General features: G+C 42.1%; 1 protein-coding gene across 2 annotated transcripts in view; it reads right to left on the minus strand.

Moving 5' to 3' along the window:
• TTYH3 (tweety family member 3) overlaps nucleotides 1-13,618 on the minus strand; it is a 102,619-nt gene that overhangs the window by 34,507 nt on the left and 54,494 nt on the right. For both annotated transcript variants that reach the window (XM_063430437.1, XM_063430436.1), the window contains exon 5: nucleotides 13,284-13,379. In XM_063430437.1, the coding sequence (XP_063286507.1) occupies nucleotides 13,284-13,379 (96 nt within the window). The remainder of the gene's footprint in view (nucleotides 1-13,283; nucleotides 13,380-13,618) is intronic.

Raw genomic sequence — 13,618 nt, forward strand, 5'->3', positions numbered from 1 at the left:
CTAGTCTAACGTAAACACTGCATTTTCTCTGAAAAGACAGCGTTTACTGCAAAAATCCTGAAGGGAATAATTCTACTCACCTGACTATAGTGTCTCTTTAACCTTGCAAAACAGCAATTATTTACATTGCAGGGTTAAAATGGCAAGACCACTGCACCCAGTGGTCTTGAGGTGAAGTGATCTTGGTAACTTTTGTGGTACTTTAAGAAGTTTATTCAAATCTGAAAAATTACTGCACAATTCCGATCAGAATCCCGTAGGTGAACAAACACCAGGGAAATGCGTTAACAAAAAATATCCGTGTTACAGCAGAGCAACCTCTTACTTCAGTGAGAAACTTTCAAATCTGACTCATTCGTCTCCTCATATGACCTGCAACGGGATGCCTTGACGAAGGCAGAGGATTGAAACAAAGAGAAGGAGCTTCGAAGTACGACGTTGCCTCTGAATTAGTAATGAGGTTTACAAACTTTCAAATGCTTTGAGCTCAAAGCCAAATAAAAATCCAAATCAAAAGGGGGTGAAAGTAACCTGTGGAAGTGCGGGGAAATCCTACAGTACAAAGATAGAAGATAAAAATAAATAAATCAGATGCATCGGGACAAGAATACATCTTGTTTTAACTACTGGGCTAAAAGAAGGTTGTGCGGAGGGCATTCTAATAAGAGACAAAACATAAAACAGGGTGCACAAAATGACAGACTGAAGTTTATACATGAATCTCCGAACCGCTGCGAATTGAAAACTAAAAAGCAAACCTTAGTTGCTCAAAGCATCGTAATCAATTCGGCCAGCTGTAGTGGTTATGATGTGAGACCTACCGTGGCGCAGTTCTCCAGTAATGGGGGAAACCATTCTGCAACAGTTTCATTCATACCTGATCCCACCAAGTGCCGAGACTCCTGTAATGGCAGCTGGACCTCGTTCAGCTTCGGCAAAGTTGCAGAAGCCAGATGCCAATCCTGATGCTCATTTATAAGCGGAGAACATCAACTGAATTATATCAGCCTATGAATGAGCATCTGTGCAGAGAATTGACTCTTTAATTTCATGAACAAACCAAAAACCGAAAAGTTATGTGCACACAATCGCAAGCCCCTATGTCCATTTAAAGAGGTACGGTCACTCCAGAGATGTCTGCACAACCAAGTAGCTAACTAAACTTGTACTAGATTTAATTTTATTTGAATTTTCATGTAGGGCCAGTATGCGCATCAGGCAAAGCTTGGAAATTAATTATCCCCTGCAGCTCCATACGCATGGTGCAGCCACCCAAGAGGAGAGGGCGTTTGAACGCAGGGCTAATTTCTGTTCTTATTCCCTATAGCTCCGTGCTGGTTTTATGTTTAACATTTTATGGTGACAGCATTCTTATTCTTCAAAGCCCATAGAAAAGCCCAAGATTCAGACTTGTGAAACATTTTATCCATACATTTGATGGCTATTGCGCAGATTTGGTCAAGGCTAGCCAAACACGAACACTTTTGTAGAGACAGGACAGAAGCATGTACCGGTCCTTAGATTGTCTGCAAACAGACAGAGTAACCGAAGAATGAAGTTCGGCGTCCATATGGGAAGCAGGAATGATGCAAAGAGTCAACATGAAAGATGGATAACCGATTTATCGGAGGTAGAACAGGGCCAGATTAAAAGCCCAGTGGACCTGGTGCTGACAATTATGATGGGCCTATTTACAGAATCTTATCGACCAAAAACAGAAACAATCATACCTCCCAAGCGTCATGTATCTGATGGAGATGGTGCTGGAGGGAAACTCAAATGATGCAGCTATACGAAAACACATACTCTATGCCAGTAATGGCGAACCTATGGCACGCGTGCCACAGGTGGCACGCCAGGCCCTCTCTGTGGGCACGCGGCCATAGGTTTGCCATCAATGAAGAGTAGGCACCCGAAACGGCAGGTGCCTACTCTGCTTCCGTGTCTGGAGGACCGGAAGCAGGGGGGAGGGAACAAGGAAGCAGCTCTCCTGTCCTCCCTCGAGCTGTGTGGAGCGTTGCCGTGTGTTACCAGGGCAACGCTCCACACAGCATCGCGCGGGAGGACAGGAGAGCTGCAGGACCTGTCCTCCTGTGCTGCATACCCACACCCCCCACACACAGCACCCCTTCCCCCAAACACACACAGCACCCTACCCCCCCACACACATCACCCCACCCCCCCACACACATCACCCCACCCCCCCACACACATCACCCCACCCCCCCACACACATCACCCCACCCCCCCACACACATCACCCCACCCCCCCACACACATCACCCCAACTCCCCACAAACAGCACCACTATCCCCCCCACACACACCACTACACACAAACACATACACTGTACCCCTCAATGCAGTATATGTGTGTGTGTGTGTTCAGCAGTCTTTATTTATTCAGCAGACTGCGTGCGTACTCAGCAGACTGCGTGCGTACTCAGCAGACTGCGTGCGTACTCAGCAGACTGCGTGCGTACTCAGCAGACTGCGTGCGTACTCAGCAGACTGCGTGCGTACTCAGCAGTGTGTGTGTGTGTGTGTGTACTCAGCAGACTGTGTACTCAGCAGTGTGTGTGTGTGTGTGTATTCAGCAGTGTGCATGTATTCAGCGGACTGTGTGCGTGTTTGTGTGTGTGTGTATTTAGCAGTCTGTCTGTGTGTCGGTGTGTGTATGTATTAAGCAGTTGGTGTGTGAATGTGTTTAGCAGTCTGTGTGTATGTATTGCATTTGTTGGAGATGCTAATAAATATAAGCTTTATTTATATCATTATTTAAAATTTGTATAATTGAACTCTGTTGTGAAAGAAAGTTGTTAACTGTACGAGTAGTTTTTGCTAAACGTAAACCTCAGTATTCAGGTTTAATTGCCATGTTGGCACTTTGAGGGGAAAAAAGTTGGCATGTATTGCGGTTTAGGCACTCGGGCTCAAAAAGGTTCGCCATCACTGCTCTATGCTAATCTCTCTCTAATTTATGCTTTCATCTTTCAAGTAAATCCATATCCCCTAACAGCAGTGTCCAGTGAAGCAGGTAGTCAATGGGCGCGGTAAAAGGGTGTGCCACTGGCACAAATCACACGACCAGACCTGCCAAAAGGGGTGAACATGCCCAAAAAGGGGGCATGTTTGTCCAAAGAATTGGAAGGTCAGACTGGCATGAATGCATTTCAGGCTGCCTGCCAATCCTGCAGGGTGTCCAACTAAGGGCATACTATGCAGGCAGCACCCTGAGCTTGACATAAATGCATCAAATGATGCACCTACTCCACACTTTCTAAGGACTGTCCCCTAGCACTCGCTGGTCCACTTGTCTCCTTACCTTCTTACTAGCAGGCAGAAGTTCCTGGTATATAGTCTGGGACAGAGAAAATGTGTATGTAGTGAGTGTAGAAGAAAGGGGACATGCCACAGTGTTAGGGACCAAAGTCTGCATTATCTAAACTAATTTTATGGTCAGCCAGTCCACACAGGTTTTGTTCCCATGCATCCCTCTTAAGCTTCCAAACTTAAAAGGACACTATAGTCACCAGAACAACTACAGCTTATTGTATTTGTTCTGGTAAGTAGAATCATTCCCTCCAGGTTTTTTTGCAGTAAACACTTTCTTTTCAGAGAAAATAACTCTGATATCCACTCCTTAGATGGCTGCTAGAGGTGACTCCTGAGGCAGTACTGCCTAGTGTGCAGCACTGCCATCCAGTGTCTCCACCCTCTGCATGCAGAACTTTCCTCATAGAGATGCATTGAATCAATGTATCTTCATGAGGACATGCTGATTGTTTTGACTTGTGCTGGCTCTGCCCCTGATCTGCCTAGTTGACAATCTCAGCCAATCCTACGGGGAAGCATTGTAATTTGCTCAGACCACCACTTCTGATTATGTCAGGAGACATATTCAGTTCAGAGGCAGACGGGAACAGAGCCAGCAGCTGCAGACTTAAATACAAGTAAGAGTTTACTATATTTAGGGAGGCAAGAGGGGGCCAGGGGGGCTAAATGGTGGTTTTAACATAATAAGGTTTGAAATTCATGATTGTGCTCCTGACCCTATAGTGTTCCTTTAACCCCCTTAAGGACACATGACATATCTGACATGTCATGATTCCCTTTTATTCCAGAAGTTTGGTCCTTAAGGGGTTAAGCAAGCGTATGTGAAGAGTAGTTAGGGTTGCTACCTTTCTTGGAAAAAAATACCAGCCTTATACATTTGTATAATTAGTTATGCGTGACATCACATTATGTAAATCACCAGGAGTGACATAAGGTAAAATCGCCAACAAACTACTCACAGTTTGATTCTGCTGTATAGATGGACTGCTCCCGGTGTCTCCCTGTTTCCCTGTGTCTCAGTCTCGCAAGTCACCCAGTGTCCCTATGTATCTCAGTGTCCCCATGTCACCCAGTCCCCTAGTCTCCCAGTGTCCAAGTGTTTCCATTTCTCCCAGTGTCCCCATGTCTCACTTGGGGACACAGACACAGGGAGACTAGGGGACACAGGGAGACTAGGGGACACTGGGAGACTAGGGGACACTGTGTCCCAAGTGTCTCCCAATGTCCCTATGTCTTAGTGTCTCCCTATGTCTCAGTGTCCCCATTTCTCCCAGAGTCCCCTAGTGTCTCAGTGTCCCCGTCTTTTCCAGTGTCCCCAGGGCTCCCAGTAACCCCTAGTTTCTCAGTGTCACAGTGTCCCCATGTCTCCATGCTGCCTTTCCCCCCATCCCTCACTTACTTGAGCTGTAGAGCTGCTGTCTGGACTGTGCTGTGTACCTGCTCTCCCACGGATCAGTGAGTAGTAGAGAAAGGCAGGGAGGGATATGCTGTTATTTCCTATCCCTGCCTCTCTCCACACACAGTGTGCTGGTATTGCAGAGCAATTTCCGCAATTTCCGCGAAAAATACCTGCATTTGTATTGCCAGTATTACTGCAATACTGGCACTGGACAGGCAGCCTCAAATATCAGCTGTGCCAGTGCCTAAGAGTAGGGTGTGATTTTTATTTTTTATTTTTTTTATTTTTTTTAAATGGGCCTAGGCCTGGAGCTGCAGCTCCATCAGCCCCTATGTTAATCCGGCCCTGAGGTAGACTTTATCATTCGCACGTTGCCACTTTAATAAAAATAAAGTTGTACTGGCAGTTTTTCCATCTGTTTATAACTAGTAGGAGATGAGACCCTACTATTGGTCTTTTCTCACCAAACTAAACCAAGTGGACCCGGTTGCATCTAAAATGATGCATTATCCAATTAAAAGGTGTGCTTTGTGCCCAATATTAAAATAATCAGATCTGGAAAAGTTATTTAGCCCAAATCAGGATACACAATGTGAGATCCAAACGCAGATATAGAGAAGTTGCATAATATCAGATAATGTAGAAGCCAAAAGTAGATATGAAGACAGTAAGCAAAGCAATAACTATACAAGCTCATGGTGAAGAGAAACAAAAAAAGTGCAATATACGGAACCAGCTGAGAGACTAAAGTCAAATAGAAGAAATAATGACAGCAGAATGAACCAAAAGCCTTGTATTTAGAGCTCTGAATGATAAACAAGGAGGAGGTGCATGGTCTCAAACTGCACATCTTGGCTCCATTGAACGCTCACACATCAGTGGTGCAGGTTATCAATACAGTGCTCAGTATCCCAAAGATGCATCTAGTGCAGGAAAACAGACCCGCCACTCGAAGATGGTGCAGGATGGGTTGAAAGCTTGGAGTTTCAAAAGGATTAATATGAGAAAAACATTCAGATTATCAATAGGTTTAAGTGGTTAGAGCTTTGAGTTCGTATTTTTTTTTTCCCCCCCTCTTGATTGAAGTTCCAGTTCCCTTTAACTTGGAAAGGTACTTTAAAGCTACCATTAAAAAGGAACACTCAATCCACAGGGAAGAAAAGGTACTTTTTACTGTGTTCAATGAATAGGAAGTGAAAATACAGTAACAGGAAGACGATGTGCTGGCTAATCATTCCAGACAATATAACCTCCTTCTTGGCTTTTTCACTACGGTGCAAGGCCCCGTTTTCACATTGTCTTGCAAAATAAACAGCCCAACTCCGACACTGCGCGTGTCAAGTAATCTGCATCATGTCCTTTGGCTGTATTGGAACAACATAGTGTGCAAAGCAAATTTGAACAAATAGTTGTGAATTTTAACAAAAAGCACAACCTGTAATGTAGCGCACTAATGGAGTAAGTTTATATAGGGCAATCCGAAATTAGGGTACTAAATTCAATTCCAAACTGCAATCTTTAAGTTTGGATTCCAATATTGTTGAATGGGTGAGGCAGTGGCTGAGTGACAGGCAACAGAGGGTTGTAGTCAATGGAGTATATTCAGAGCTTGGGCTTGTTACCAGTGGGGTACCTCCGGGAGCTGTACTTGGACCCATTCTCTTTAATATTTTTATTAGTGATATTGCAGAAGGTCTTGATGGTAAGGTGTGTCTTTTTGCGGATGATACTAAGATACTAAGATATGTAACAGGGTTGATGTTCCAGGAGAGACAAGCCAAATGGCAAATGATTTAGGTAAACTAGAAAAATGGTCAGAGTTGTGGCAACTGACATTTAATGTGGATAAGTGCAAGATAATGCATCTTGGACGTAAAAACCCAAGAGCAGAGTACAGAATATTCAACATCTGAGGAAAGGGATTTAGGGGTGATTATTTCTGATGACTTAAAGGTAGGCAGACAATGTAATAGAGCAGCAGGGAATGCTAGCAGAATGCTTGGTTGTATAAGGAGAGGCACTAGAAAAAGGGTGCTCATGCCATTGTACAGAACACTGGTGAGACCTCACTTGGAGTACTGTACGCAGTACAGGAGACCGTATCTCCAGAAGGATATTGATACTTTAGAGAGAGTCCAGAGAAGGGCTACTAAGCTGGTTCATGGATTGCAGGATAAAACTTACAAGGAAAAGTTAAAGGAACTTAACATGTATAGCTTGGAGGAAAGACGAGACAGGGGGGATATGATAGAAACATTTAAATACATAAAGGGAATCAACACAGTAAAGGAGGAGACTATATTTAAAAGAAGAAAAACTACCACAACAAGAGGACATAGTCTTAAATTAGAGGGACAAAGGTTTAAAAATAATTTCAGGAAGCATTACTTTACTGAGAGGGTAGTGGATGCATGGAATAGCCTTCCAGCTGAAGTGGTAGAGGTTAACACAGTGAGGGAGTTTAAGCATGCGTGGGATGGGCATAAGGCTATCCTAACTATAAGATAAGGACAGGGACTAATAAAAGTATATAGAAAATTGGGCCGAATGGTTCTTATCTGCCGTCACATTCTATGTTTCTGAATTATTTACTAAAATATTTTTTTCTTAAATTTGATCGATCTTTCGTTGCTTTTGGTACATAAGTCCTTAACTTGGAATCCCTAATTATGGAGATTCCAGATTATGGAGCTATCTAGTAAACAGCTAAAAGATCAAAATTAAGGGGAGGGGGGGGGAGAAGCGGTTTTATAAGTTTTGCGGTTTTAGTCCCTAAGTTTTGTTGTGTTTTGGCTGAGGCCGAATTTTGAAATTTCTATGAAATTGGATTCTAAACAAAACAAATGCACATGTCTAGTGAAAATCTAAAGCCCTGCATAATGCTATCTAAGCAGCATAGACCAAAGACATGCATTTAGCTTGTTGTAGCATTAATCCAGCTAAGAATTCAGGTTGTACTGGAAGAAAAATGACGTCCAATCCTATACTAGATCGGTGATCCTAATAAAGTGATCACCGAGTACATAAGATGATAAAACATTTCTATATAAAGAATATATAAGTAGTTCGTCCTTGCAAATTGTTATAGACTGTTAAAGAGCAGTAAAGATGTTATTGGTGGTAGAATAAAAAGGCGAGTTCGCAGAGCCCCTTAATAGGCGGCCATTACTAGAAATCAAAGCGTATTACAATGTACGGTCTTTAACGGGAGAGTCCAACGGTGTTCTTAAACAATAGATATGCTTTCCATAACTGGATAGCTTAAGGTCAGCTTTTATTTAATTCCCTTGGATAGTATTGTTACTACAATAGTCTGCATACCCGTAGATATTAAGGGGTACCGCTTAACAACACACGCCGAGATGTTGTCTATTGCACCATATCCACATCATGTGTGCATGAGGAAGAACTGACCGAATATCCACATCACACAGCATTTCTCTGGGGTGAGGAAATGAGGAACTACCAGTTCTAGAGAAGTGATTTTTTGTTTTTAATGTGAATAAAGACCCCTTCCCCACAATTATGCCACCATCACGAGCCTGTATTGATGATACAAGCAAGATTGAACCACGGATTCATGCAGCTCACGTCAAATTCTGACCCTACACTACACAAGTAGGAAACCATAATTGCAAAAGCAGAGTGTGTTTTTTGTAGTCTTCAGTTATTTGGCGTCATGTATTCTCTATAGCCTTATCTTCTTGGTCTTAGCAGACAGTACTAGAATCAAATTTTCTGCTGCTGTATCCAACGTGAACCAATTTGTGATCTGACAGTATTTGTGGTCCTACTCGGACATCCCTGTGTATTTGCCTTTAAAACCCTGTTTATTGTTATTGTATTGAAAAAAAAAATATATATATAAAAACTTTAATCACAAAAATATAACCAAGAATAGTGATGCAATAAAACATTGTTATTTGGTTGGAGTAACCCTTTTATTTGATTACAGCCATGGTATGGTGCAATTCGCTTTTAAACAATTCCACACACCCTACAAGACGCTTGTAATTGGTGTGCTGGGGACTAAACGGCCTATTCCAGAAATTTCGGTTGAGAAAATCAAACCCCATTATGAGAGGCTCCTGTTCGGTGGAGCCAATTGTTTGAGACTGGACTGTCTGTCTATTACAGGAAAACTTGCTGCTCACAGTGAATTGGCAAATTAGCAAGAGGGACAGTGCCAACAGCAAGTCAAAGTCAATAGACTCCGTAGGATTTCTTGGCGAGGTAATATTTATTAGTGGTAGAAGTGCCGTGTTGGGAGAAGTGTGGTTTTTGGTGGTTTCACACACTAATGCTGTCAAGTAAGTGCTGTACATTATAAAATCAATAAAATGAAATATGCACACAAAATAAAGTCTCAAATAATTTCCTATTGAAAGGGGAACGGTCACTTGTTGGTAATTTTATTTTTACATTGACTTACTCCTATAAAAAAAAAAAAAATAAAAAAAAAAAATAAAAAATGCAGAAATTGATATCTAGTTATCTTGCAATGGGCCCTTCCATCTTAGCGCCCTATCAGTCATGTTATAAGCTCTGTCCTTTGAACGAGATGGTCAGCATAGCGAAAGCATACAGAGAAGAGGGGAAATTAAGGTTTCTACTTCACGCCTTGATTTGCAATGAATACAGTTGCTGTGCCTGACAGGAACTGGATTGTGAAGTGATTTGCTTACATTTTTAATAGAATTTAAAAGAAAACCGTGTGACAAAAAGGTAACAAGTCTAAGGTGATTTTCAATTTCATATTCAAAGGTGTAATTTATATAGAAGTGACAGCTGTCCTTTAATAGATCGTGCTGTTCTTTGTAATTATTGGTCAAGCAAAAACAAAACCCACAAAAAACAAATGCATATGTTTAGTGCTTGTATTTTATTGTGTCGATCAACTACACTTAAAACTAAACTGCATGGTTCATCCTCTTGCTGTAGACCTGATATCAAAAAGCTTACTTTGAGCATCTGTTTGGCTCCTGCACCTACTTACATACCTAAAAATACTTCAAAACAGCTGTCACTGTAACACTGAAACAGAGAATCGTTAAAATTCTCCGCCGGAGGGAGTGCGACTTCACAGGAGAAAGGAGGGGTGACTGGTGACATAACAGAAAGCTCAGCGGTGCACAACATACAGATTCAATGGTAATAAATAAAATAAAATAAATTGAATATTAAGAATCAAATTAAAAATTGGTGGCTATTGAAAATGGAAATCATTACCGCGCTTCGCCATGAGCTGGAGCAATGGAGCGACGGAGCGACATTTAAAGTTAAGTTTTGCATTTCAGAGCCATGCATAATGAGTACAGGGTTGGCTTAACCCCCAGCTTTTGGTAAAACTATAACTCCCATTCCTGATGCCTGCTTACTTGCAACATGAATATGACCTCATATCCTTTTGTCTATAGTCTGTAACCGGGCACTCAAGGACAGTCATGGTAAGAGTGGCGGTGGTGCTGGTCACAGCTTACTTGCTCTATGTTCAACTAGAGGTTAAAGGGGAAACTCATGCTTGATATTTAACAAATAAAGTATTTGCGAGTTGTAAAAAAAACAAAAAAAAAAAAAACAACACATATAGAAATCCACACCTCTTAATCATACAACAGTGCGTATCAATCATGGTTACAACCTCTGTCCTATGCATAGGGAATAGGAGACATTAAACAATGTTTGTATCTGTCCTATTCATTTACATTGATTGCACTGGCTTGGACATGTCTGAATGGGATTTTGTTAAATCTTTAATATGAGTTTAAAGGAAATGTTTTATTTAACGGTGCGATTTTCCTAGAAGTGGCAATTCTCCTTTAAAGGGAAATTATACGGAGAAAATTACCCCATATTTTAAATGCATTGAGCGATTACAAGCTTCCGACTACAAGCGACTGATTTGGGGATAGACACCCCACAAACCGGAGCACAAATGGCAAAAAGGCACGATGCAGGCAGGGGAAACCCGGGGGAATCTACTGACCCCCAAGACGAGACGAGACGAGACAAACACTCCCCGGGAACCCTCACAAGCTGAGACGGAAAGAAGCGGCCGCTCAACCCGACAGCGAAGACGCGCACGGACCCCTCGACACACTGGCTTCCTACCCCCCACCCCGCTTTGACCGGCGGGGGATATTCCGGTCCCCCCTGGACAACAGGGGCAGCCCGGCGAAGTTCTATCATAAGGCCAAGCCTGCAACACAGAGGGGCAACCCGGCACACGTTGCCTCCAAGATGGCGGCGGACTGTGAGGCCTCCCACATGGCAGCGGACACAGAGCTCCGACTGGCTGCAATTTTCGATTCCTTTTGGGAGAAGCTTGAGGCATTTATGCGACCTCCCCACCTGGAGACCCAGGCAAAGGGCAAGCTATAAAGCCCACATCGGGTGACCGCACAGTGGAAAGCAAACGCTCTCGCAAGCTCCAGGCGTCCGAATGGCCGGTGCCGCAGGGGTGCCATCCTGAAGAAAAGCTCGGGGAGACCCAATGACCCCAGAGGCAGTCTGACACCAACCAACAGGGCCAAGAGTGCGACCAAGTCAAACTAATCAAGCTATACACACAAACAAGCAATGACAAGCAACAGACTCAGCGAGAACACAGCAACACACGATCGGCAGTGGAAAAAGCGAGACACGAGGCCCAAATTGGCGACATCATCAAGTCGGACCAACGGAGACACCCCAACGCGAAAGAGGGAACCTCCCGAGCACCAGTGGCGACAGAGACCGAGACTGCGATATACCGCCGACGGGAGTTGGCTGACCGTGACACTGTGGGATAACCTCCCTACACCTCACACTGCCCCTATCAGAGACTGGTACTGGCCTATTGTTTCTGTATGTTTCTAATTTTACACCAACATGTTTGCACTAGCTATAGTGGTTTTTATATCTCCGTAGCTCATACATCAGGCTCTACAGCATGACAACAATGCCACTAAGTTCCACTTTCAGCCTCACACACACCTGATGGCTAGCGAGGAGAAGCACCCACACACTAAAGGGCTAGATAATGCAGCATATGTTAACCTTATGTTTTATGTTTAGTATTTTACAGTTTACCACATAGCAACGCAGTGACCTAACATACTTCTTTAGCCTGTCAACGATACACACCTGTTTAAGCCTATAAATACGCCACAATCATGAAAATGCTCTTACACTACAAAAATTGTTCCAGACCACATCTCTGACGAGAGCATAGTCTAGACTAGGCAAAATATATATATATATATATATATATATATATAATATGCAGTGTTTCCCAGCACACACACTCAAAGTTTTATAAAGTGCCGGGTGCTCAAAAAGCCATAGCCAAAAAATATAATAAGTAATAAATGTAGGCTTGCACTCACGGTCTGTAGGTGGATAAAATTTCTTGTTTATTTCAAATCATTTAAAATATGGTTGCTGCCATTATCGTCAACGTTTCAGCCACTCCTGTGGCTTTCATCAGGACCAATTCAGCATAAAAGCTTTTATGCTGAATTGGTCCTGATGAAAGCCACAGGAGTGGCTGAAACGTTGACGATAATGGCAGCAACCATATTTTAAATGAATTGAAATAAACAAGAAATTTTATCCACCTACAGACCGTGAGTGCAAGCCTACATTTATTACTTATTATATATATATATATATATATATATATATATATTACACATATACACATATACACACATATATATATATATATACACCTCACATCGTATTGCTGAGCTACTGTTATCTTATTATTGAGAAACTTTGGTTTTACGCTTGATTATCTCACCATATATAAAAAAGTGCAATGTCTATGTAGCCACATGTACATCTGTGATTGAAAAATGTTGGCACCAGCTATTGTGGTAGTGCTAGTATTCTGTTCAACGACTGCACAAATAAAAGAAAGAATAAAAAACAAAAAATTAGGGAAAAAACAAAACTCAGATGCACTGTTTAGTTAATCTGCCTACAGACACATGCCGCTCTCACTCAAGAGAAATTCTCCAATCAGGAGAGTCTCATTATGCTAAATGTGAACTGTTCTTATGCAATAGACTGCTGTCCAGCAAGGAATTTGGGAATAAATTGTTTTTCCCTTGATACTGGAGCTGCTATCAGTTTTTGCAAAGCATACACCATTTACTGAACGGAGCTGTGTGCAGGCATCTCCAGAGCTTCAACACGGCTTTCTCCGTAAACACATTAGTATTAGTTAGCATGTTAACCAATGACAAAGCACCAATACAGTTTGACAGGGAATGTTGAAAATTTTATGAAACATTTCAGCACTATTTGGGTTCTATACCCCGGTTTAAAACAGATATAAAAAAAAAAAAAAAAAAAAAAAAAAAGAAGAATCAATTTCCATGACACCAAGCAGTGATTGCAATGAAATTGGATCTAGAAAGCCACCATGGCCAATAGAATGTATTCAGTGAACAGAAATTATAAATGAGATCTATTTTGTGATCTTTTGCATGTTCAGTGTACATTACTATGTAATATGGGGCACAATAAAAAAAAAAGAAAAAAATATGATAAAGACTACTTACCCTGCAAGGATGGCTTTGGAGTTACGGATAAGGCCAAATAGCACCAACAAGCAAATGAGGACGTGGAAAAGTAGCAATCCCAGATAACCCAACCACCTATAGACAAAAAGAGAAGATACAATGTTACCAAGTAAGTGTAGCGCCGGTATGGTTAATTTAGTACTAGACCAATCAAATAGTGTATGTGTGAAGAGTGCGTTCTAATCATAGTGTTTAATATGGGTTAAGGTAGTTTGAATTGTCCGAGTGGACAATTTGTAATAGGACACATTAGATGCAATTAAGGAATAGATCTCATTGCTAAATACTGCCTCTTTAAACATTGCTTATTTTAG

Source organism: Pelobates fuscus, chromosome 8, assembly GCF_036172605.1.
Source record: "Pelobates fuscus isolate aPelFus1 chromosome 8, aPelFus1.pri, whole genome shotgun sequence".
Lineage (NCBI taxonomy): Eukaryota > Metazoa > Chordata > Amphibia > Anura > Pelobatidae > Pelobates > Pelobates fuscus.